Below are 22828 nucleotides of genomic sequence, written 5' to 3'. Positions count from 1 at the left end.
ATATATGTAATAAATGGAAAGGTATTTTTGAATCCACAATAATACTTGTGAAATTAAAAAAATTGTAGTGGGAGATAGTGATAGGAAAAAATGTTAAGAAGAGAGAATTAATCGAAAAAATATAATTATATCTATTTATACTATGTATTATATATATTATAATATGGTAATTGAAATCAAAATTTTGATGCATACTATTATATTATAATATAATAATTGAGGGTTATAATTACACATACAGTGGTATAACAATTGAAACCTCTATTTATGATAACCGTTTGTACCATAACAATAGAATCATCGGTCTTTTTCGTTGTTGTTTTTTGTGTGTTTGTGTGTCTCGCTTTGTTCGATGAATTTTGCTTTATGCGATGTGTTGGTTATGTTGAAAATGAGTTTTACGGTGTATGGGAAATTTGTAAATATCGCATCAACGACACTTTTGGTGTATCTATATTTGGTATGCAGCAGGTTGATATTTAAGGTGCGTTTGGAACGGTAGTGAAAGTCACATGCTCACTTCTCACAAAATAATATGTTTATAACTTAAAGCCTATAACCTCAGTTTTTGTAAGTGGATCCTCTATCCATGAAATTACTGCAAAGGTCAATTGTGAATTTGTTATTTTCAGGAGTGATGAAGCCTAGATAGCTCGGAAAATCATTATCTTCATTTTTATTTTTAATTTTCAGAATATTTGTATTCAGTTAGTTCAGCAATCCTGAAATAAAGTTACTAATTATTTAGTTTTGTTCATTTATTTTTCAATCTGGTTGCAAATCGACTAGGGGTTGTCTAGATTGAGTTTCTTTCAAAATATTAATGAAATTCGCTCTAAATTTGACGAAGAATAAAAATAAAAATAGCTGTAGAATCATCTATTCAAATATTAACCCGTAAAATTGAGATAATTTGGCCAGGAACAAGATTAGGACGTATCAAAGTTACAAGAAAAGTGGTTTGTTTAAAAAAAAGCACATCCATTCAAAAAACACAAAAAGTGGGAACATTACAGGAAATCATCTGTAGTATCTGTAACCTGTGTTTGCTTCTGTTACATACATATGTTTGAATCAAATTTCATGCTTAAGAAATAAAGAGTACAAAATTCTTCTTCTGACAAGCATTTTTTTCAGCATTTCTATTCGTAAATGGAAGGAAGTTGATAACTTTTCGAATCTTGATTAGTCTTCGATTCTGAAATGTGGGTTTCTAACCATTGACATAAATTTCTCGCCTCATAATTTATAAATGTCTGTATATAGGAATGCATGGATGTGTTAATATATCTGTTTGTCAATAGATTTTTTCCTTTTAGTTTCTTGTTTGGATCTTGTCTATTCTGCAGGTAAAATATTCGCAACATTTCAGAATTTTTATTGAGGACGTTTGTGTTCTATGAACATTGATTTATTAAATTTATAAAATTATTGCCGACTCTTGTAAAGAAATTATTCAATTTCTTGCTTCTTCAATATCTGATGATCTTGTAGCAAATTTATGGATCCCTTGTGCTAATTAATCCATTTTATACTGCTGATTTAGCAAGTGAATTAACTAGCCTTACCTGGATGGAGGAAGGTGTAGTTTCAGGCACCCGGTCGCCTCGACCAGAGGCAGAAGGCATGAGCAAAAGAATGAAAAAGTTTCTGCTAGTGTCAAACTGTGTGATGTTAGGCATAGGCAACTGCCTTGCTCCTATGACGAACCGCCTCTATTCTATCAAAGGTGGAGACAGAATTTGGTTAATGTGTGCTCTGGAAACCGCGGGTTTCCCATTTCTCTTGATTCCAATGACAATTTCTTACCTTTATCGTCGAAGAGAGGGAGGTCCAGAAACTAAATTCATTTCAATGTCACCTGCCCTCGTTCTTCCTTGTATAGTCATTGGTATTCTCACTGGTGCAGATGATTATATGGACTCTGCTGGTGTTTCGCGTCTTCCTGTCTCTACTTATTCGCTTGTATTAGCCAGCCAATTAGGATTTACGGCTTTCTTTGCCTGGGTTCTCGTCAAGCAGAAGTTCACTTTTTTACATATTAATGCCATCTTATTATTGACTGCTGGAGCTGTAGTCCTAGCATTTCATTCTGGTTCGGATATGCCAGAGGGTGAATCCAGAGGAGACTACATTTTGGGATTTCTAATGACGCTTGGAGCTGCAATTCTTTACGGATTTGTTTTGCCAATAATAGAGCTCTTGTACCAAAAGGCTAAGCAAGCTATCACTTACTCTCTTGTCATGGAGATGCAGTTTGTTATGGCTTTGGCTGCTACTGTCTTTTGTGTTATTGGGATGCTAATTAATAAAGATTTTCAGGTCAGAATCTCTTCTAAACTCTTTACCACCACGATATAAGTAACTTTTATCAGTACGATATAAGTAACTTTTTTAGGATTTAGATAACTAAAAAGTAGAAAACAGAAAATAATGTTGTAGTTTCTAAAAACAAAAAAAATATACTTATATTACCCGGACTCTTCAATTTCCTTTAAGTGTCCTTGTCAGACGCTTACATGGTCATGAACACTTTGACACTTATATTAAGTCAAAAATATGTAAAAAAATTAAAATATTGGCAAGTCTGACAATTGAACACGTATCATCTGATACTTTTAGCTGAGTGTGGGTAAGGTATCATGATACTTGTTAAATATGCAGGCGATGGGCAGAGAGGCAGATAATTTCGAGATTGGCAAAGCCATGTACTACTTAGTACTAATAGCAGATGCATTTCTTTGGCAACTATTTTTCCTGGGGGCCGTTGGAGTCATATTTTGTCACAGCTCTTTGCTCTCCGGTATACTAATATCGGGTCTGCTACCTGTCACGGAAATCTTGGCTGTATTTTTCTTCGACGAGTCGTTCACAGTTGAAAAGGGAATGTCACTGTTTCTTGCATGCTGGGGCTCTATATCTTACTTCTTTGAAGAGATTCAAATAGAAAAGAAAAAGAAGCTCGCTGCTGAAAGCAGAGATCAGCCCGGAGAAATATTGCAAGATGTGAAGCAGAAGTGTGTCGCCCCAGAAGATGAGTTCATGGAGGTAAAGCTTGATAAATAGTGTTCCAGCATTACAGTAACAAAAATAAGGTAGGGTTGTTAGTCGGCTCTCTCATTTTTCAAAAAATCGGATAAATACATTGTTGTCAGATTGTTGTATTTTATTTTATTTTTACTTTGTAAAGGTTTATAAATTTTGGAGTAAATCATACTTTGCACAACTATCTTTGGGTCGTTTTGCGATTTGGGTCTTATTGGTTAGAACTTTTGCAGGTTGCATTCAGAAGTTTTAATTTGTAACGTTTTGCACCCACTTAACGGATCATTTATAGTGGTCAATTTTAACCTGGTCGGTTTTGACAGTTTGATCGTGTTTAAGGCATAGAACCGACCACCAACATGGTCAGTTTTACCAGTTGCAAAAACTCGCTAAAACGGCCGCTACGTTGCCACGTGGTTGCTAGTGCCACGTGTGAAAGTATAACCGACCGTCGACATATGATTAAGATTTAAAGTGTTGGTTAGAATTTTTATAGAAAGATAGTAAAAGAGTAAATATAATTGATTTAAATTTAAATTCTGAAAGAATAAATATGAGTGGAGTAAAATTAACTTGTTTTCTCTAAATATGACTGGTCTAAAATTAAGTTGTCAAAGAATTAATATGATTGGTTTGTAATTTAGTTGCGAAAGAATTAATATGGTTGATTTAAATTTTAGGTACTTTTAATTGGTTAAAAATAAATTAAAATTCACTGGGTACATTGATTATACTTCTTGAGTCAAATAATAAATATATGGGAAATGTTATGTACCCAAAAAGTTATTTCAAATTTTTTCTCCAAACCATGAAGTCTGATTGGCTTCATTTACTCCAATATTAATGAGACTCCTTTATATACATTAAGCACCCAATCACAATTCACTTATCTGCCACGTCATATAAATTTAGAAAAAGAATTTGAGTGCGTTAAAAATTTAGCATTGATATGTGATTGGTCAAAACTAGTTCGGAAATCATTGATGGGTTAATTCCATGGCAATGATGCCATAATGCTTAGGTGGTAGAATTCATAATCACTCTCGGATTTGTGACTAGAGAGCGGGAACATAGTATTCTAGTTCGAATACAAGTCCAAGTCCCCTTCTCCATGCACATATATAATGTTGATGCCATGCAATCGTTGTTACTTCAACATCTCTTCATATCTCGTGTTTTTATAACAAGGTCTGAATAACAGTAATCTGTACTTCCTATTATCATCCATTGAGGTACTATCTCGATCTCAATCTGTTCTATGGTTTAGTGTGTTACATTGTTATGTTAACTTTGTTGCATCGAATTCGAACTTGTTTGGTTTTTTTGTCGAGGTGTATTTTGCTGTAATTCGGAAGATTTATCGTTGTTTGTTTTTCCGCAATTTGTTCTTATTCTGCTCTGCAGCAAATTCAGTATGCTGAACTCTATTATTTTCGATTAGTGAGTACGCTAGCTGATCGGCCTTTCAAGGATGGAGGAAAAGGCAATGAGCAAAAACATGAAACTACTAGTACTCGTGATCAACTGCTTGATGCTGGGAATAGGCAATTGTATTGCTCCTATTACGAACCGCCTCTATTCTGTCAAGGGTGGGAAGAGAATCTGGTTAATGTGTGCTTTAGAAACAGCTGGTTTCCCTTTTCTCTTCATTCCATATTTAGTCTATTACATCTATCGTCGAAGGAAGTATGGTCCGGAGACTAAACTTCTGACAATGTCGTCGTGGAAGATTGCCTTTTACTGTGTGGTCATTGGCATTCTCACTGGCCTAGATGATTTAATGGATGCTGCTGGTGTTTCTAAACTTCCTGTCTCCACTTACTCTCTTGTATTGGCCAGCCAGTTGGGGTTTACCGCCTTGTTTGCCCGAATTCTAGTGAAGCAGAAGTTCACTTTCTTACACATTAATGCTATTATTCTGTTGACTGCTGGAGCTGCAGTTCTTGCATTTAATTCGGGTTCTGATGTTCCGACAAATGAATCTAGAGGGACTTATGTGATTGGATTCCTGATGACCCTAGGAGTTGCAGTTTTGTATGGATTTGTCTTGCCATCGGTTGAGCTCATATATAAGAAAGCGAAACAGACCATCACTTATTCTTTAGTCATCGAGATGCAGATCATTATATCTCTTTCTGCTACAATCCTCTGCGTCGTTGGGATGGTAATCAATAATGATTTCCAGGTCAGTATCTAGCACGACTAAATATTTTCTTCACTTGCACGTATTTAGTAGATTATGGACTTGAAAAAGTTTGTGAAGTATTTTTCTAAAGGTTCAGATTTCCTAAATTCACTGTTATAGGCTATTTAAATCAGATGTAAATCAAGAATTGGAGAGCTACTTGTTACTAATTGCATTGACTTATTCTTGCAGGCGATCCCTAGAGAAGCTGCGAGTTTTGAGCTTGGACAAACGATGTATTATTTAGTACTAGCAGCAGATGCATTTCTTTGGCAGCTGTTTTTCTTGGGAGCCATTGGAGTGATTTTCTGCAACAACTCAATACTCTCTGGTATACTAATTTCGGCTCTGCTACCTGTTTCTGAGATCCTGGCTGTATTTATGTTCGGTGAGAAATTTACACCTGAAAAGGGAATATCTCTTTTTCTTGCTCTTTGGGGCTCTGTATCCTACTTCTATGAAGAGGCTAAACAAGACAAGGAAAAGAAACGCATTGCAGAACACGAAGAAAAGGAACTGGAGCGTATTGCACAAGATGAATATCAGTTTACGGATATTACTCAGATAGTATTGCAGAAGTAAAACTAGCGAAAACAATGTAGTCTTGTTAGTTTTTTATTTTTCTAGTAGCTGTAGCTAATTATGAGTTATGAAAATTTCTGGAATCTATTGAAATTATGGTTCATGAATTCGAGAGCATAAACTGTTACGACACCCCCCCCCCCCCCCAAAAAAAAAAAAAAAAAAAACACCAGTGGCAAAGAGGTTATTGGTGTCACCAGAAACTTATCAGAGTTATTGGTGTCACCAGAACCTTATCAGAGATGAAACTTATTTTCATTAGAAAATTTACCAACCTAGTAATGATTATTATGGAAAAAAAAGTAAGCGCATTACAAAAAGCAATGAAACTACATCCGTTTGGTAAACATTTACATCAAACTTTTAGATCATCTCGAGTTGAGTTCCTTTCAAAGTGCTTGAATTCTCTATTTGAGTTTGGGGTTTGGTAGGAAACAATTGCTCACTAACTTTTGCAGATTGATTGGGGCTTAGAATAACTTTCTTATGAATATCGAATGTAAATCATTTTCTGGTGCAAACAATTCTACATTCAAACTCTACGAGCCAGTAACTGTAATTCCTTATTCATGTACAAATCACAGATATTCTCATTTAAAAGGTTTTTCTTGCTAATTTCAAAAAGTTTGATGCTTTCTTTTTTCCGATGGGTAACAGGTGGTTGGCAATTAAAGAGATTTTGATCCTAATTTTTTTGTTGCAGTATCAATCTGAGTGTTTATGCAGCAGGTACTATCTAAACTTTTAACCAGACACATCTCGAGTACTTGACCACCAGTTAGTTAGAAAGATCTCTTACATCCAAAATTATAAGCTTCCAATTTTTATTTTACATCCTACGCGAATAGATAATTAAAAGGGAAACTCCTTAAAGTTGTACTTCAACTGCCCCTGCAACAAAGCAGGACTCAAAGTGCGCTGATAACAACAATCTTATCAGGTTTATGTGGGGCTAAGGATATTGCAGTCTCCACCTCTGCTTTCCGCTGTAGCTGATTTAGTTGCGCGAATACCTTTTAATTAGTGGTAGGATGATTAGTACCACTATGAGTAGACATTTTCATGTCTCCAAAGAATAACAAAACAGAGGTGCAGTACATATAGTTAAACCGTAGAGACGTAGATGTTACCTTCTGAGGATATTGAGTTTGTGACAGCCTGACAGGTAGGCTTTCGGAGTCCTGTAGAATTATCTTGATCAAGCTCTGGTATACGATGCACTCTTCACATTTGTTTGTGAAGACTGTGGCACCAAGTATACTGTGATTGAAATAATTACTAGTTATGTTTACTTCAGCATTAAGTTTTTGCGAGTCCAGCTCCATATGTACTAAACATATATAATTCTCTGTGTATTGCAGGTTTTGCGAGTTGACAGGATAATCAGTTAATGCAATGGCTATTCCAGTTGCAAACGATATACTAGACTATAATGAGCACGGAATGAGCAAATCCATGAAGAGGCTCCTCCTCGTCTTAAATTGCATGATGTTAGGCTTAGGGAATTGCGGTGGTCCTCAAGTGCAGCGATTGTACTTTGTCAAAGGGGGGAAGCGAGTTTGGTTGTCAAGCTGTCTAGAAACCGCTGGCTGGCCTTTTCTCTTTTTTCCAATCATAATCTCTTATCTGTATCGTCGGAGGAAGGGAAGTCCAGGGAACAAGCTCGTATCCATCAAACCGGCTCTCATCATTCCGTGTGCAATTATTGGCATTCTCACCGGGGCTGATGACTACATGTATTCCTATGGTGTGGCTCGCCTTCCTGTATCAACCTCTGCTCTTATAATTGCTACTCAGTTGGCTTTTACGGCTGGATTTGCATTTCTTCTGGTTAGGCAAAAGTTTACAAGCTTCACCATCAATGCTGTCTTTTTGTTATGTATTGGAGCTGTAGTTCTTGCATTTCATACTAGCTCTGATCGTCCTGCTGATGAGTCCAACAAGCAATACTTTTTAGGCTTCTTTATGACTCTTGGAGCAGCCGCATTGTATGGATTTATACTACCAGCGATTGAGTTGATGTGCAAGAAGGCTAAACAGCCCATAAACTATTCTGTGGTCATGGAGATGCAGGTGGTTATGTCATTCTTCGCCACCGTTGTTTGTGCAATAGGCATGCTGGTAAACCATGACTTCACGGTAAATCTCATTCACTAGTAGACAAGCACTGCTGAAATATATCATAAGATCCATTTGAGACCTTCCTCTGATACCATGTTGAGAGAACAGTCCATCTAAAAACGCCAAATGGATCTTATGTTATATTTCAACATTAACATATTTAATATTTCTGTCCACTTGATGCACCGCAACATTGCAGGCTATTTCAAGAGAATCAAGGGAGTTTGAGCTTGGAATCACGGTATATTATTTAACTCTGATCCTTAACGCGATCCTCTGGCAGTTGTTCTTCCTGGGAGCAACAGGAGTCATTTTCTGTGCCTCTTCTTTGCTCTCTGGCATTATAATCGCGACGCTTCTGCCAGTGACAGAGACCTTGGCAATACTGTTCTTTCACGACAAGTTCCAAGTAGAGAAGGCCATTTCCCTAACTCTATCTCTCTGGGGTTTCATATCCTACTTCTATGGAGAGTTCCAGAATAAAAAGATCCACAAGAAAGCTTCAAATCTTGATCCACCACAGTAACAGAGTGCAACTTTACCTTGATCTTACATTGTGTACTTGTGTTGGTGTAGCATCTTGAAAAACAAACACTCTGTCAAGCCTGTAAAAACGTTGTATGATTTTATTTGCTCATTCCTCTAGCAAGTCTGATCTCGCTGTAAATTGTTGCAAGAGGCCGTTTGAAAATATGTATTTCATTTCAAATGTTGGATTTCAAATAATAAGATTTGAGTTATCATTTTAAGTTTGCGTATTTATCAATATTTAAATATCAGGATTTTAATTGAAATCCAAATCTAACTTTCTAAACAAATACAGATTACTTGATGAAATCCAGAATATCATTTGAAATTATCGGGATATTACTCATCAAGTTATGTCTGTTTCATCATCCTCCTTGGAGCCCATCTACGATATTAGTTCGGCTCGGTCCAAAACATTAAAAAATTTGATCGGATTCGAATTTTGGTTGGTACGGAAATTAATTTTCTCTATGACAGAATTGGTTAATACTAACTTCATCCCAAATTAGATGAGCTAGTTGACTTTGGCACATAATTTTAGATGCATTGACAGTCTACTTTCGAAATTTATTTTTTGTTTTTTTTTTGTAAATGAAAATTTCATATTTTAATTTTTATTTACAAAAATAAAATTCCAAAAATAAGTCATGTAGCTATGCGGTTAATGAACCTTAAATTGTGTGCCCAAAGTCAACGAGTTCATCTAATTTGGGATGGAGGGAATATTAAGAAATAATTATTGACATAATTAATATGTTTATTATTTTAATGGGCTATGGGCCCAATTTGGTGGATTGGAAAGGGATAAACACAAAAGATGAGTTTGAAGTTTACCCTAGTTAGGCTCCCTACGTGTATATAAACAAGTTAAAGGTTCGTAGCCGCTGCAAAACACACATCTCTCTCTTCTACTTCCTCCTCACGGGAGCCAGTTTTCAGTCACAGAAGTGTGACCTGTCTTGCATAAGCCAATTGATTTCTACTTGTACCTTGTTATCTATGGATTTTGCAAGGCAGGACACCTTCTATGTCTGATCTCTCTCCCTCTCTCTCGATCTCTCTCTCTCTCCCACCTCTCTCTGTATAATTCAGAGCAGTTTATCTGTTATAGAAGTGTGACCTGTCTTGCATAAGCCAGTTGATTCCTTCGTGTGACTGTAATTTATGGTCTCTGCAAGGCAGGACGCCTTCTATGGTTGATCCCGCTCTCTATTGCCGATATGTATCTTCACGTGCTCTTGATTGGATTCCTGATGACCCTGGGAGTTGCAGTTTTGTATGGATTTGTCTTGCCATCTGTTGAGCTCATATACAAGAAAGCGAAACAGACCGTCACTTATTCTTTAGTCATCGAGATGCAGATCATCATATCTCTTTCTGCTACAATCCTCTGCGTCGTTGGGATGGTAATCAATAATGATTTCCAGGTCCGTATCTAGCACGACTAAAATATTTCCTTCACTTGCACGTATTTAGTAGATTATGGACTTGAAAAAGTTTGTGAAGTATTTTTCTAAAGGTTCAGATTTTCTAAATTCACTGTTATAGGCTATTTAAATCAGATGTAAATCAAGAATTGGAGAGCTACTTGTTACTAATTGCATTGACTTATTCTTGCAGGCGATCCCTAGAGAAGCTGCGAGTTTTGAGCTTGGACAAACGATGTATTATTTAGTACTAGCAGCAGATGCATTTCTTTGGCAGCTGTTTTTCTTGGGAGCCATTGGAGTGATTTTCTGCAACAACTCAATACTCTCTGGTATACTAATTTCGGCTCTGCTACCTGTTTCGGAGATCCTGGCTGTATTTATGTTCGGTGAGAAATTTACACCTGAAAAGGGAATATCTCTTTTTCTTGCTCTTTGGGGCTCTGTATCCTACTTCTATGAAGAGGCTAAACAAGACAAGGAAAAGAAACGCATTGCAGAACACGAAGAAAAGGAACTGGAGCGTATTGCACAAGATGAATATCAGTTTACGGATATTACTCAGATAGTATTGCAGAAGTAAAACTAGCGAAAACAATGTAGTCTTGTTAGTTTTTTATTTTTCTAGTAGCTGTAGCTAATTATGAGTTATGAAAATTTCTGGAATCTATTGAAATTATGGTTCATGAATTCGAGAGCATAAACTGAGTAGCTAATTATTGCTACTCAGTTGGCTTTTACGGCTGGATTTGCGTTTCTTCTGGTTAGGCAAAAGTTTACCAGCTTCACCATCAATGCTGTCTTTTTGTTATGTATTGGAGCTGTAGTTCTTGCATTTCATACTAGCTCTGATCGTCCTGCTGATGAGTCCAACAAGCAATACTTTTTAGGCTTCTTTATGACTCTTGGAGCAGCCGCATTGTATGGATTTATACTACCAGCGATTGAGTTAATGTGCAAGAAGGCTAAACAGCCCATAAACTATTCTGTGGTCATGGAGATGCAGGTGGTTATGTCATTCTTCGCCACCGTTGTTTGTGCAATAGGCATGCTGGTAAACCATGACTTCACGGTAAATCTCATCACTAGTAGATAAGTACTACTGAAATATATCATAAAAATATATCATAAGATCCATTCGAGATCTCTCTCCCTCTCTCTCGCGATCTCTCTCCCTCTCTCTCTCTCGATCTCTCTCTCTGTGTATAATTCAGAGCAGGTTATCAGTTATAGAAGTGTGACCTGTCTTGCATAAGCTAGCTGATTCCTTCGTGTGACTGTAATCTATGGTCTCTGCAAGGCAGGACGCCTTCTATGGTTGATCCCGTTGCCGATATGTATCTTCACGTGCTCGTGTTCTTAATTATATTTTAAAATAATATCAAATTCGAAAAATCAACGATTTGTTTTCGATTTTCCAAGAAACCAATATTAACTTTAAAGAAACGGTGATTTTATTGTAATTTATCTCGGTTATGGAATTGCATTCTGGTATCCAGTACACGTTTTGCATGTACAGTCTTTAAGAAAATGTGTGTTGCATGTAAACTTTTCCACTACTTTAAATTATGTGTTGATGCATCTAATGAAATTTTATGATTTATTAGTAAACTCGGATTTACGGACCTTTTTTACTTATATTTCGTCAAGTTGAAATTAAAATTGATGTGCTCGTCGAATCTCAGAAATATATATATACCAATATTAAGGGGTCGTTTGGTTCGATCAGGGGAAACGGAATAGAATCCAGAAAGGGAAACGCGGAGAAAGGAAAAGAATGATCCTGAATTGTTTTACATGTTTGGTTTTGTTGCAGATTAATTTTATATTCGATTTTTTAATATAATATCATTTTAAAAGAGTTAAATGTATTCATATCTATAACAAGATAATTTATTTACATTCTAATAAATTAATATAATTTATTTAACATTAATTTTTTAAATAAATTAACATGTAAATTATGTCACAATTATATTTAATTAAAAAAACTAAATTAAAAATTATTTTTAATTCTTAAAATACTTTATATGATAATCTTTTATTTTAATTGTTTAAAATATGAATTATAACTCAAAATAGAAAAAAAGTGAGGAAAGGGAATCCAAATAATGAGTTAGGAGCAATATTGGGTAAACCAACTACTAAAAAAAGAGAAAGGGAATGATGATTTTTACAAAACAAACACAAAGAATACCCAAAAGAGAAAGGGAATGATGATTTTTACAAAACAAACACGTACAAAGGGAATCAATCGGGCTGATTATCTTTCCCTTTCCAGAATACCCCTAACCAAACGGCCCCTAAATGGTTTAATCTATTTAAAAGGGTAATCAAATTATTTAATTATAATATTGAGCTTTAAATATAAAATCAAGATTAATAATTATGATTGCAATCAAATTCTGCGAAGGATTAAATTTCTTCTCTTTAAAATCATGGGATTTGGGTACGAATTTATTTGGTGTGTGGTTAAAATTTTTTTTCTTATGAAATTCTTCTTACTTTTATTTGCCAATATTTGTTTTGTTTCTTTCACATTAACAATAATAAGACCTTTTTTTTTTCATATTTTATGTCTGACAATTTATTATATTTTAATATACTATAACATCCTATTCATCCGTAAACTATACAAATAAAACTTATGATTGTGGAGAATGCCCTATTCCTGTTTTGAGTTTATTTTAAAACTTCCGTCTTAGGTAACACAATCACTATTGTTGTGTTTGGTTGGGAGGAATGAAATTTGTTAAGAATGGAATGAGATTAGGAATGGAATGGTGAGAGAATGGAAAGAAGGTTGAATGGAATGATCAATTCAAAGCTCTTGTTTGGTTATTTTTTTATGATTGGAATGGAATGAATCATTCCATTCATTTGAGTTGTTTGGTTACTCAAAGGAATGGAATGATAATTAATTAATATTTTATTACAAATTTTTCCATGTAAAATCTTAACTTTAAGAATATATAAATTAAATACACAAATTAATTAATTTCATGTCAATAGCATACTTCCCAATTCATTACACAGTCAGTAGTACCTAAATCAACTATGATAAATATTAAAAATTCACAAATAAAATCCAAACTTTGGCCACAGCCAGTTCTTCATAATCAATATACTTATATAAAGGAGAAGCATGAGGCGTTTAGGTGGCGCCTCTCGCATCGCTCTGTTCTATTTTCTAATTTTCTGGAATTTTTGGATGAAAAATATCAAAAATTAGAAGTACTCTTTTTAGTTTCAGATGTATTGGAAGCAAGTTTCGAATCTGATTTTATTTCAGATTATTTATGAAATATAGCAGCTTGAAAATTTTAATCTAATTTTGTTTCAGATTATTTAATTATGGGAAAAAGTAGCACACAAGTCTCTCTGCACCTATATAAAGGAGAAGCATGGGGCGTTTAGGTGGCGCCTCTCACATCGTTTCGTTCTATTTTTCTAATTTTCTCGAATTTTTGGATGAAAAATATCAAAAATTAGAACTATCTTTTTTAGTTTCGGATGTATTGGAAGCAAGTTTCAGAATCTGATTTTGTTTCAGATTATTTATGGAATATAGCAGCTTGAAAGTTTTAATCTGATTTTGTTACAGATTATTTAATTATGAGAAAGAGTAGCACACAAGTCTCTCTGCATCTATAAATATCCCTATAGGTTGTAGGGTTTTGGATCATCTAAACACAACCTATTCTCTCTCAATACCACAACCCTACCTCTCTCTGGTGATAGTTCTCTTGCTCGATTTCTAACTCGATGGTGCCGTTCTTCTACAACAATAAGTGAAGGCTGTTTCTAACTCGATGGTGCCGTTCTTCTACAACAATAAGTGAAGGCTGTTTATACGATATTAAAAAACATAAAGGTTGTTAAAAGCAATGGTAGTCATAGACCGCTATGTGAGAGTCGACAAATCCAAAACACGGGAGAAAAATATAGTCTTGACATGATATTGATGGATAATATCAATAAATTAACTATTAGTGATGTATGTTTGTTGGTTATTCTTTTATAATATTTGTTTTGTTCATCGGACATGTTTGTTGTTAATTTTTATATGATTTACTTTGTACACAGGAAAATATTATTCATGCATTATTTGTTTGCTCCGTTCAAACAACTTTTAAGTGAAGACTGTTCATATAGTATTAAAAAGTAAAGGTTGTTACAAGCAATGGTAGTTATAGATCGCTATCTCGCGGATTTAAGTTAGACGTTTTTGTGCACAATCAATCCAAAAAAATTGGAGGAAGGTGACAATGTAAGAACATGATTACTTTTCAAAAAAAACACAAATAAAATTAAGATTCGTCGTGTTTTAAATTGTTAATTACATGCACAAATTTATTTTTATTTTTTTAACGTGAATTATAGTCCAATTTTGCAATTTTATATAGTAGTATTGGTATTACATCAAGATTTTTATGATATAAAATTTATCTTAACCTACAAATATTAATATTTAATCATTGACAACCACAAAATTATTACATTCGACAAATATTAATATTGAATCATTAATATAATTTTTATAGGCCGCCGCAACGCGCGGCTTCTCAACTAGTTTACAAATAAAATACAAAATTTGTGAAGTGAATACGAGAACACCGGAGAACCACAACACCTCTAGGCATTATCCATATGTAGAGCTTATCCTCTAGCCTGGCCACAGGAGGTAGCGGCAGATCATTTACCAGATAAACTCTGGCTTGAAGTTCCTCTGCAGATAAATTTGCGATTGAGCACTTGCACTGTCTGAAGATTTGTCAAGTTACCAATGCTTGGAGAAAGAATACCAGATAAAGTCTGGCTTGGAGTTCCTCTGCAGATGATAATAACCAAAAAAAAATATTTACCCCATTGTACTAACATTACTATCTACACAATCTGTCACAGGATGAATAATGACTACCATTCAGAACTACAAGAAAATTTTCATGCATTTAACAAGCATTAAGTTTGCTGAATTTCATGAAACTGAAAGCAAGCAGAATTAAGGAATAACATACAGGCCAACGACAAGATAATCAGGTGAACAGGTGACCATTGTCCAGCTACATGGATCAGCTGCATCAGAATCCCACTTTGCTAAAACCCCATGAGGATCCTTCAAAGCAGCTTTAATACTCATCAAAGCTTGCACTGCAGTAAATGTATAATAAAAAAGAAATTAATTACCTTCAAGATTGACTCCTTTAGCAGTAAGCAAGGAGTTAACAGAAGTCCATAAGCTCAGGTAAATCACAAAACAGAACACATAAGATAAAGGTAATATACATTCTGAACTTCCTCTAAGATAAAGGAATATGTTACCTCGGTCAGACATCACCAGAATCTTATAACCTTCCTCATTGGATATATCTTAACATTGTAATTATCATAACAAGAATAATATAGACACTAATGAGTGAAAGCTGCCTACATTATCCAATATAGACACTAATCAGTGAAAGCTGCCTACAGAGTAGATTAAAGTACTCCCTTACCTGGCCAAACTGGGGATGGGACAGTCAATTAAAATATTCCGAGTTCTTTAGTCATGAATCAACACAAAGAAAGATGAGATCTTTACCTACATTATCTCTCAGTTTTAACAACAAGATTCATTTGCAAATATGCGCGTAAATATTTAACAGTTTCTGTGAAGTACCAACCAGGTATTTAAGAAGATAAGATAAAGTACATTCTGACTTCTAGTAAAGCATATCTTTCCTGGCCTTGAACATAAACCTGGACCTGAATGTTGGACGATAGACATCGAAGAATAGACGATATTGCAGTTTACAAAATAAGTAAACAGGCACTCCAGCTAAACAACTGACTAGAATAGCAATCCACCTGCCCTTTGAATAAAAAAGAAAGAAGCTGGAGCTAAAAGCAATCATCATGGCAGTAACACTATAGACTAATTCAAGATTTTATCAATAATATTGTAACACTGTAGACTAATTCAAGATTTTATCAATAATATTAAAACTGGAGTAAAATAATCTCGTGTTGATATTATTAATCCAACAACTCAACTCATCAATTTTGGCTGACAAGCACCATTCTCTGTTAAGATCAATTATTCATGCCCTTGACAACCAACAAGAAGAATCTTATCATATAGATGATCTAAATAACATATAGATGAGCAATAATGTCACAGCATGATCTAAATAACATATGGTTGGCTATCTTATCATGGACTGGGATGTTGCCTCAAGTACACAAGAACCTACAGCAATGCGTACTACAGCTACAAGAGAGATTGTAGAATACTAAAAAACACGCTCTCAAACTAAAAAATAGCAATAGACGAAGATTCTACTTGGCAAAGATCAATATGATTTCTGCTTGAATTGTTTATGCAAAATAAAACCAATAAAAAGACACGCTCTCAAATAAACAGAATTGCCGATTATTCCATCTCTAGCAGGCCTGAAGACTATATATTGAACCGTACACAGTAGGCCTGTTTCCATAAACCTTTTTCTAATTGAACAATAAGAATCAATCTACCCATCACATTACTAGAGCAGCAAAAGTTGACAAGTACAGAAAAGTTAGTTATGTGATAGATCCAGGATCATCTTGAAATCTAAAATTAATTTGCAATTATCAAGTTCCACAGTTTACTTTCAGCATACAAAATAATTTACTCAACATGATTATAAATTATGATGACTAGCCAATTTTGACAGTTTTTAAAATCATTGATAAAAACAAACAAAAAGTATATAGTTAGAAAAACAGACCTTACTGATCTCGAATTGCCATAAGCCATGGCTGCACTCTGGATTTCCCCGAGCTTCGGTTAGAACTTAAACTGCAGTTTCAGCAAAAGTTATGTTCTGTAAATTTAAGTGAAACCAGAATTTAAGTGAAACCATAAATCTGATAAAATTTTATCTAAATCGATAGATTTAAAACCTGTTTGGATAGATCAATCGAAACTCCAAAATATCTGATTGAGTCTTAAACTTCGTCTTCAATGGAGATGAATTATGGATTCACAAAATTTTCAGTCGAAAAGAGAAAGAGAGAGTGTAGAGAGGGGGAGAGGCAGAAAAGGGAGAGAGAGATGCGAGGAAGAGAGAGATTCCGGGAAGAGACAGAGAGATGAGAGAGAGATGCGAGGAAGAGATGCGAGAGAGAGAGAGAGGCGGAGAGAGAGGCGAGAGAGAGGCGGAGAGGGAGGTTTGTGAGAGAGGCGGAAAGGGAGGTGCGTGAGAGGCGGAAAGCGTGAGTGAATGGAATGGGCTTAACCCGCACTTTCAAAAATGAATCGAGTGTTGGATTAACTGATGGATAGAAATGAATAAAATAATGGGCTATTCCATTCCTTGGGCCAATCAAATAGAATTTTTATTTTTTGGAATGGAATGGCCCATTCCATTCTGGGCTAAAGTCATTCCATTCTGGCCAACCAAACAGAGTGTATATATATAACTCATATAAATAAAAAGTTTAGAAATTATAGAGGGAGCATGTGTTGAGAACTTGATTGAAATATTAGTTTTGTACTTTTTTTTTACTAAAAATCCTTCTCTGTATATCGACTACTTCATAACATATTCCACCTTTTTTATTTTGTCTGCCCTATTTCCACATATATGTAGGTCATATCACGTTTATTAATATAACTCTTACATTAGTAATCCTTAATTAAATTATAACTCAATATCTATAACTCTCAATTTAAATCATATATATTATATATTGTTTTTTATAATTAATATACATTATAACTTCATGAAATCAATATATTTTATTTTCATTTTCTATTGTGAAATTAAGTCAATGTTACAAGTTCCAACATCTCCCACTTCACTGATTTCATAAATTTCTATACAACTCTACTTTTCTCGTACTCCCACTGTTTTGAAATATAGATCGCTTAGACTATTTTTGCACGTATTTCTAAATTTTTTGACCGCATGTTAAAAATCATTATTTTTGAAATTTTCTTTTTCTCAATAAAAATATATATCGCATATTTTTATTCTAAAAAAGAGAATTTTAAAAATAATGTTTTTTAGCATGCGGTCAAAGCACTTAGAATTGCGTGCAAAAAAGTCAAGCGACCTATATTTCAAAATGGAGGGAGTATATTTAAATTTGGTGTTTCTATGGTGTGCCCATGGGCACACAATAAGCACAAAATTTGATAACTTTCTTTTGTTTTAATTGGCTTACACCCTTTTAATAATGATGTCCACTTCATTCACACCAACCACACCAATGAAAACACACCAAATTTATGAGTTTTCGTGCTTAGCATGTGCCCATGGGCACACACTAGACAAACCCAAATTCCTGCTTCTCTTACCAACACATCTCTAATAATAACACATTTCGCTTTCATCTTTCCGTAACAGATTAAACTATCATGTAGATAAATTTACAAAACCTTGATCATTTTTCTCAAGAACAACAAGATTGATGTGGGACTACAATTTTGTATTCGAAACGATTAAACACTTCAAAAAACTAGAACTTCTTGCCCATTAATAACTTGAACTTCTTGATTGCTGAAAACTTTCTTGCAGGCAATAATTCATTTTCTTTGATTTCTAAAACTGAACTTGATATAAAAATATTATGTACATACACATAACATAACCCAAAACAATTGTCAACACGATTTTGGTGCAGTGGTTGACTTTCGGAACCCCTTGGCCCTTGTGGGAGGTTAGGACTTAGGAGTTCGACTCCCGGGTGTGCGTGTGTAAATTAATTGGCAAAAAAAAATAACCCAAAACAATTAATCAAGAAAACTATTTATTGATCAAGTTTGATATACCTTCAAACATCTCATGGGCTTATATATTCCATTATTGTCATACTAAAATTTCAATTTAAAACTCAAAACAACTCTTGATAGGCTAACATTGGCCATTATTGATAAATTTAAATGACAACTTACAACCGAAAAACATCTCATAACCGGACTTGTACTTGTTTAATTGAAATTTTTTTACAAAATAATTCAAAATTTAAACAAGTCATGGTCAGTCTCATACTTTCCCATAACATAGATCTTCTTATCATTTCTAGTCGAAACTCAATTATTATAAACACTTCCAATCCGTTCTTAAGTAGTAGTTGAGAATCAAAAAAAAGATTTCGCCTCATTTCAAGAGCAAACATCATATTTTTAAGGAGGTTTAAATGGCTTAAACATAATTAAAATCTTAGCTAACTTGCAAGTGGGTCACTAAACTGAAAAAGTTTGGAGTCAACTAACAGTTCTATCTAAATCTTGCAATCGAGTGATCGCCGTCAACTTTTTTAACGAAACTGACGGAATGCTTAGTTGGCGTGCTGACCTGTTTAAAATCAGACACGTTGGCTGCTGACCTGGCCAATCAAGTGAATCCGCCCCAAATCGACTGTTTACCTGTATTTTATCTCTCAAAACATATCCCTTTCACCTGTTTCGTTTACCAACTACAAAACTCACATTCCCATGCTTTCTTTCTTAAAACAATCTAACCCATCCGCTGTTTTGTTTGACTCGCCGAGTCACCAACATCAAATTTGTGAGCTTTTGAGTCCGAGTTGTTGCGATCTGATTTAGGTTTAATCTGTCCTCTTTTCAGTTTCGAGTCGACACACTGAGTCAAAACGATTCATTACTGTTTGAGTAGTTTGTTTGCTGGTTTTGTGTGAGTTGCTGGTTCCGTCTATTTCGAGTTCACCGAGTTGGTTTTCTGATTCACTGGAGAATTGTCCTTTCGTTTTACTCCGATTTCTGTCACCGAATCGAGTTTCTGTGAATTGTAGTTGTCAGCTGGGTTCCGCTCGAGTTGTGGTTTTGCTATGTTGCTGAGCTTTGGATTTGATTTAAACCAAGTCTGCAGCAAAGTTTTTTGATTAGTTTGTTTTTGCAATCGCCGAGTTTGAGTTTGTTAGACTGTTCTTTGAGTATTTTTTCTGCAAAGTTGTGTGTGAGTCGAGATGCTGAGTAATTGTTTTGTAGCAAGTCATTTTCATAACGTCGCCGGCGAGCTGAGGACGATATGGTGTTATATGATTCAGCTAAAATGATTTAACCCGATTATAGTTAGATTGGTTTAGCTTGGGTTATATCGGTAGGTTGTGTTTAAACAATGGGTAATATTGGTGGATCGGGTCAGGTTTATTAGTAATTTGAGTTGTTTTTAATACGTGGCAGTACAGGTGGCACAAACTAATGGTGTTCCACTAAAAGTCAACCCTACTTTTTTTTTTTTGACAGAATAGTCAACCCTACTTAATAGACATGCAAATAAAGTTTAGTGTAGTAACTGAAAATCAAGTTCCAGTGACTTGTCTTAGGCGAACGCAAGCTTTTTTAGTTCAGTGACCCACTTGCAAGTTAGCTACGAGTTTAATTATGTTTAAGTCATTTAACCCTTTTTAAGGACCATCACAATGTCTTCAAGATTCATCCTATAAGTACGAATGCCTACCACATCCAAGTAGGTGTTATTTCCCATAAATGTTCTTTGCTCATCTTTTTTCAGCTCTTCAAACTTGGTAACCCTTGCTTAGTTTTCGCGATATGATGGGTCGCTCTAGAGTCAATCCACCATCCAATAATGTATGTGACTACATGACCAGTATTGCACTTAATAACTCCAACAAATACACGTTTATTTTGTCTTTTTGTTCTTCGCCCTTTTCATCATCTCCTTCTTGATTTTCGGGACACTCCTTCTTAAAATGTCCATACTTTTCACAAGTAAAACAACGTCCAATAGAAATTTTTTTCTTTTGTTGGTTTGTATTAAAAATTCTTTGTTTTAATAGACCTAACCTTCCTTGGCCCTTGTTTTGATAATTTGGTCTAAATTATGCTTGAGCCAAGTGATACTGCTCCTCTTGAGCCAAGTTCAACTCTAACTGTTTGTGGCTGTTCACTAAATCATGTTCCATAATCGAAGTTGCCGAAAGTTGCGATGCACTTTTAATTGTTTCATTCAACCTCAAAGTTGTTACAACCATGTTTAGTAAGCTCTATAAACTATTAAAAAATTCAGCAATTTGCATATTTTCTGAAAGCTCACTTCCCGTTGCAGCCAAATCCTTAGTCATCACCAGCATCTTGTTGCAATGATCAACCACGTTATCACTCTCACTCATCTTGCAATTGTTATATTTGTACAATAAAAGTTGCATATTTACATCAGAAATTGCATCATACTTTTCTGAATATTATATTAATTGTACTTATTGCACTCGCTAACTATTATGTAAATTAAATAATCACTGATGTTTAATATTCTAAGTGTAATATGCATATTAATTACTGATATTTTGTAATAATGAATTTATTGGTGGTGTATTTAACTTATCACAGCCAATTTCTCGGCTCTTCTTACCCTTGATTATAATTTAATATATATAAGTAGATAAGTAGATTGACAATGATTGATTTGTAAATAATTATATAATAGAATATTCTATACAAATTAGAGTATTTTTATTTTTAAGTTACTTTTATGTTATTTTTAATTTTTATATTATTAACCATCTATAAAAATGAAGTAAACATGTCATATAGAATGACTATAATATATACCAATCGTGTTATATTGAAAATTTAACTATATTTTAAGAAATATATTACTCTAGCCGTTTCAGTTTGTGTAAGTCTTATATACTAGCACGTTTTTTAAGAATTGGATACTTAATTTGATTTTAACCATAAAAAAAGTTGGTGAGTGTTAAATAAGTGAAGTTTATAAATATATAATTATAATAATTTTAAACAAATATTACAAATTAATTTATAAAAATGGGATCAAGAAAGTATTTCATAAATTATCACACCATATAGAATCACTTAAAATAAGAGAACGACAATTGAGTTCAAAATTTTTAGTTCTAAACGAGCATATATACAAGGAGAGGGAAGTATTAATTAATTTTTTTTCGCCAAGAGAGGGAAGTATTAATTAATTGAAGTTTGCTTTTATCATATTTGATCAACAAAAAAGTATTAACCTCAGTTAAAGTAGCAAAAACCATACTTAAACTCCAACCTTAAATTCCCTATAAATCCAGAATCCCGTATTAACTTACCCTTCTTTTCCGTACCAATGAATTATATACATCTGGGATCGAACACAAAGACCAAGAAAATATGGAAGAAACGAGTAAAGTTAGATGGAAAGTGGGTAAAATGGTGAGACAGAGACTCACATATTTTTTAATAATAAATTTGAGATAGTGGAGTAAAATAGTGAATGTAATAATATTTTTATTATTATATAATGGAGATAGTCACATGGTGGGAGAATGTAGTTGATATAGTAGTGTTTTAAAAGTTGTTATTTTAAAGATGTTAGAAATGATGAGACATGCTAAAAAAAAGCCATATAAAATTGATTGGGACGCAGGGAGTAAATTTTCACCATCAATCTCAATCACATGCTCCTGTCATCTTTGTATTTCTTCCAACTCAAATTATACTTTTAAACACAAATAACTTTTTATTTCTTTGTGTATATATAATTCTATCTCTTTGTTTCCCTTTCCTCTTTTCCTGCACCTTCTCTATTCCTCTCTCTTTTCTCTTCATCTTGATTAATGGTGATTTTGGTCTCATTCTATGATGATTTGCATGGTTAAACTAGATGGGTAATAAATAAATTTTGATGCCATTGATTAGATACTGAGAAAAGAGAGAGTGATACGAAAGGGGATATGGAGTTTATTAGGATTAGAGAATTAATGGACCTTTGGTTTGAAATTCGAAGCTCTCGTGTTGCTCTTATTGGTGGGAATCACACTTCTGCCAGGTTCTGCTCTCGTTAAGGTTCTTGATTCTTACCCGTTGGTATTTTATTTTTCTTGATCTTTGAAAAATTTGATCTTGTGGGTAGTTGTTAATTAGGCCAATTCTACAATTAGTAGTGTTTTCTTGAGGAAATCTTGATTGGAGCTTGGTTATTTGGTG

General features: G+C 34.2%; 5 protein-coding genes across 6 annotated transcripts; 4 read left to right on the top strand and 1 right to left on the bottom strand.

The window, feature by feature from the left end:
• Window positions 1-979: 979 nt before the first annotated feature.
• Window positions 980-3246, top strand: LOC108220032 (purine permease 3-like). Its single transcript, XM_017393674.2, has 3 exons — window positions 980-1205; window positions 1547-2322; window positions 2665-3246. Exons 2-3 carry the CDS (start codon window positions 1573-1575, stop codon window positions 3064-3066), a joined length of 1152 nt encoding a protein of 383 aa, XP_017249163.1. The 5' UTR covers window positions 980-1205; window positions 1547-1572; the 3' UTR covers window positions 3067-3246.
• A 1270-nt stretch (window positions 3247-4516) lies between these two features.
• LOC108220025 (purine permease 3-like) lies at window positions 4517-5919 on the top strand. Its single transcript, XM_017393661.1, has 2 exons — window positions 4517-5230; window positions 5423-5919. The coding sequence occupies exons 1-2, from the start codon at window positions 4517-4519 to the stop codon at window positions 5810-5812; spliced, it is 1104 nt and encodes a 367-aa protein (XP_017249150.1). The 3' UTR covers window positions 5813-5919.
• A 904-nt stretch (window positions 5920-6823) lies between these two features.
• LOC108207444 (purine permease 3) lies at window positions 6824-8682 on the top strand. The gene is made up of 3 exons (XM_017377894.2): window positions 6824-6977; window positions 7174-7951; window positions 8133-8682. The coding sequence occupies exons 2-3, from the start codon at window positions 7208-7210 to the stop codon at window positions 8457-8459; spliced, it is 1071 nt and encodes a 356-aa protein (XP_017233383.1). The 5' UTR covers window positions 6824-6977; window positions 7174-7207; the 3' UTR covers window positions 8460-8682.
• A 644-nt stretch (window positions 8683-9326) lies between these two features.
• Window positions 9327-11419, top strand: LOC108207454 (purine permease 3). The gene is made up of 2 exons (XM_017377901.2): window positions 9327-9888; window positions 10082-11419. The coding sequence occupies exons 1-2, from the start codon at window positions 9682-9684 to the stop codon at window positions 10469-10471; spliced, it is 597 nt and encodes a 198-aa protein (XP_017233390.1). The 5' UTR covers window positions 9327-9681; the 3' UTR covers window positions 10472-11419.
• Window positions 11420-14389: 2970 nt separating this feature from the next.
• LOC108205814 (protein NSP-INTERACTING KINASE 1) lies at window positions 14390-17172 on the bottom strand. Of its 2 annotated transcripts, XR_001804021.2 has the most exons (4): window positions 16813-17172; window positions 16638-16708; window positions 14907-15039; window positions 14390-14719 (listed from the first exon to the last, which is right to left on the bottom strand). XR_001804021.2 is itself a non-coding variant. In XM_017375902.2 (3 exons), exons 1-3 carry the CDS (start codon window positions 15221-15223, stop codon window positions 14584-14586), a joined length of 417 nt encoding a protein of 138 aa, XP_017231391.1. In that variant the 5' UTR covers window positions 15224-16625; the 3' UTR covers window positions 14390-14583. The 2 variants fall into 2 exon arrangements, 1 of the variants encoding a protein (XP_017231391.1); XM_017375902.2 differs by lacking the exons at window positions 16638-16708; window positions 16813-17172 and adding an exon at window positions 15076-16625.
• Window positions 17173-22828: the final 5656 nt, after the last annotated feature.

This window comes from Daucus carota, chromosome 1 (assembly GCF_001625215.2).
Source record: "Daucus carota subsp. sativus chromosome 1, DH1 v3.0, whole genome shotgun sequence".
Lineage (NCBI taxonomy): Eukaryota > Viridiplantae > Streptophyta > Magnoliopsida > Apiales > Apiaceae > Daucus > Daucus carota.
Note: the sequence above shows the minus strand (reverse complement) of the source record. Positions and strands in the feature narration are given on the sequence as shown.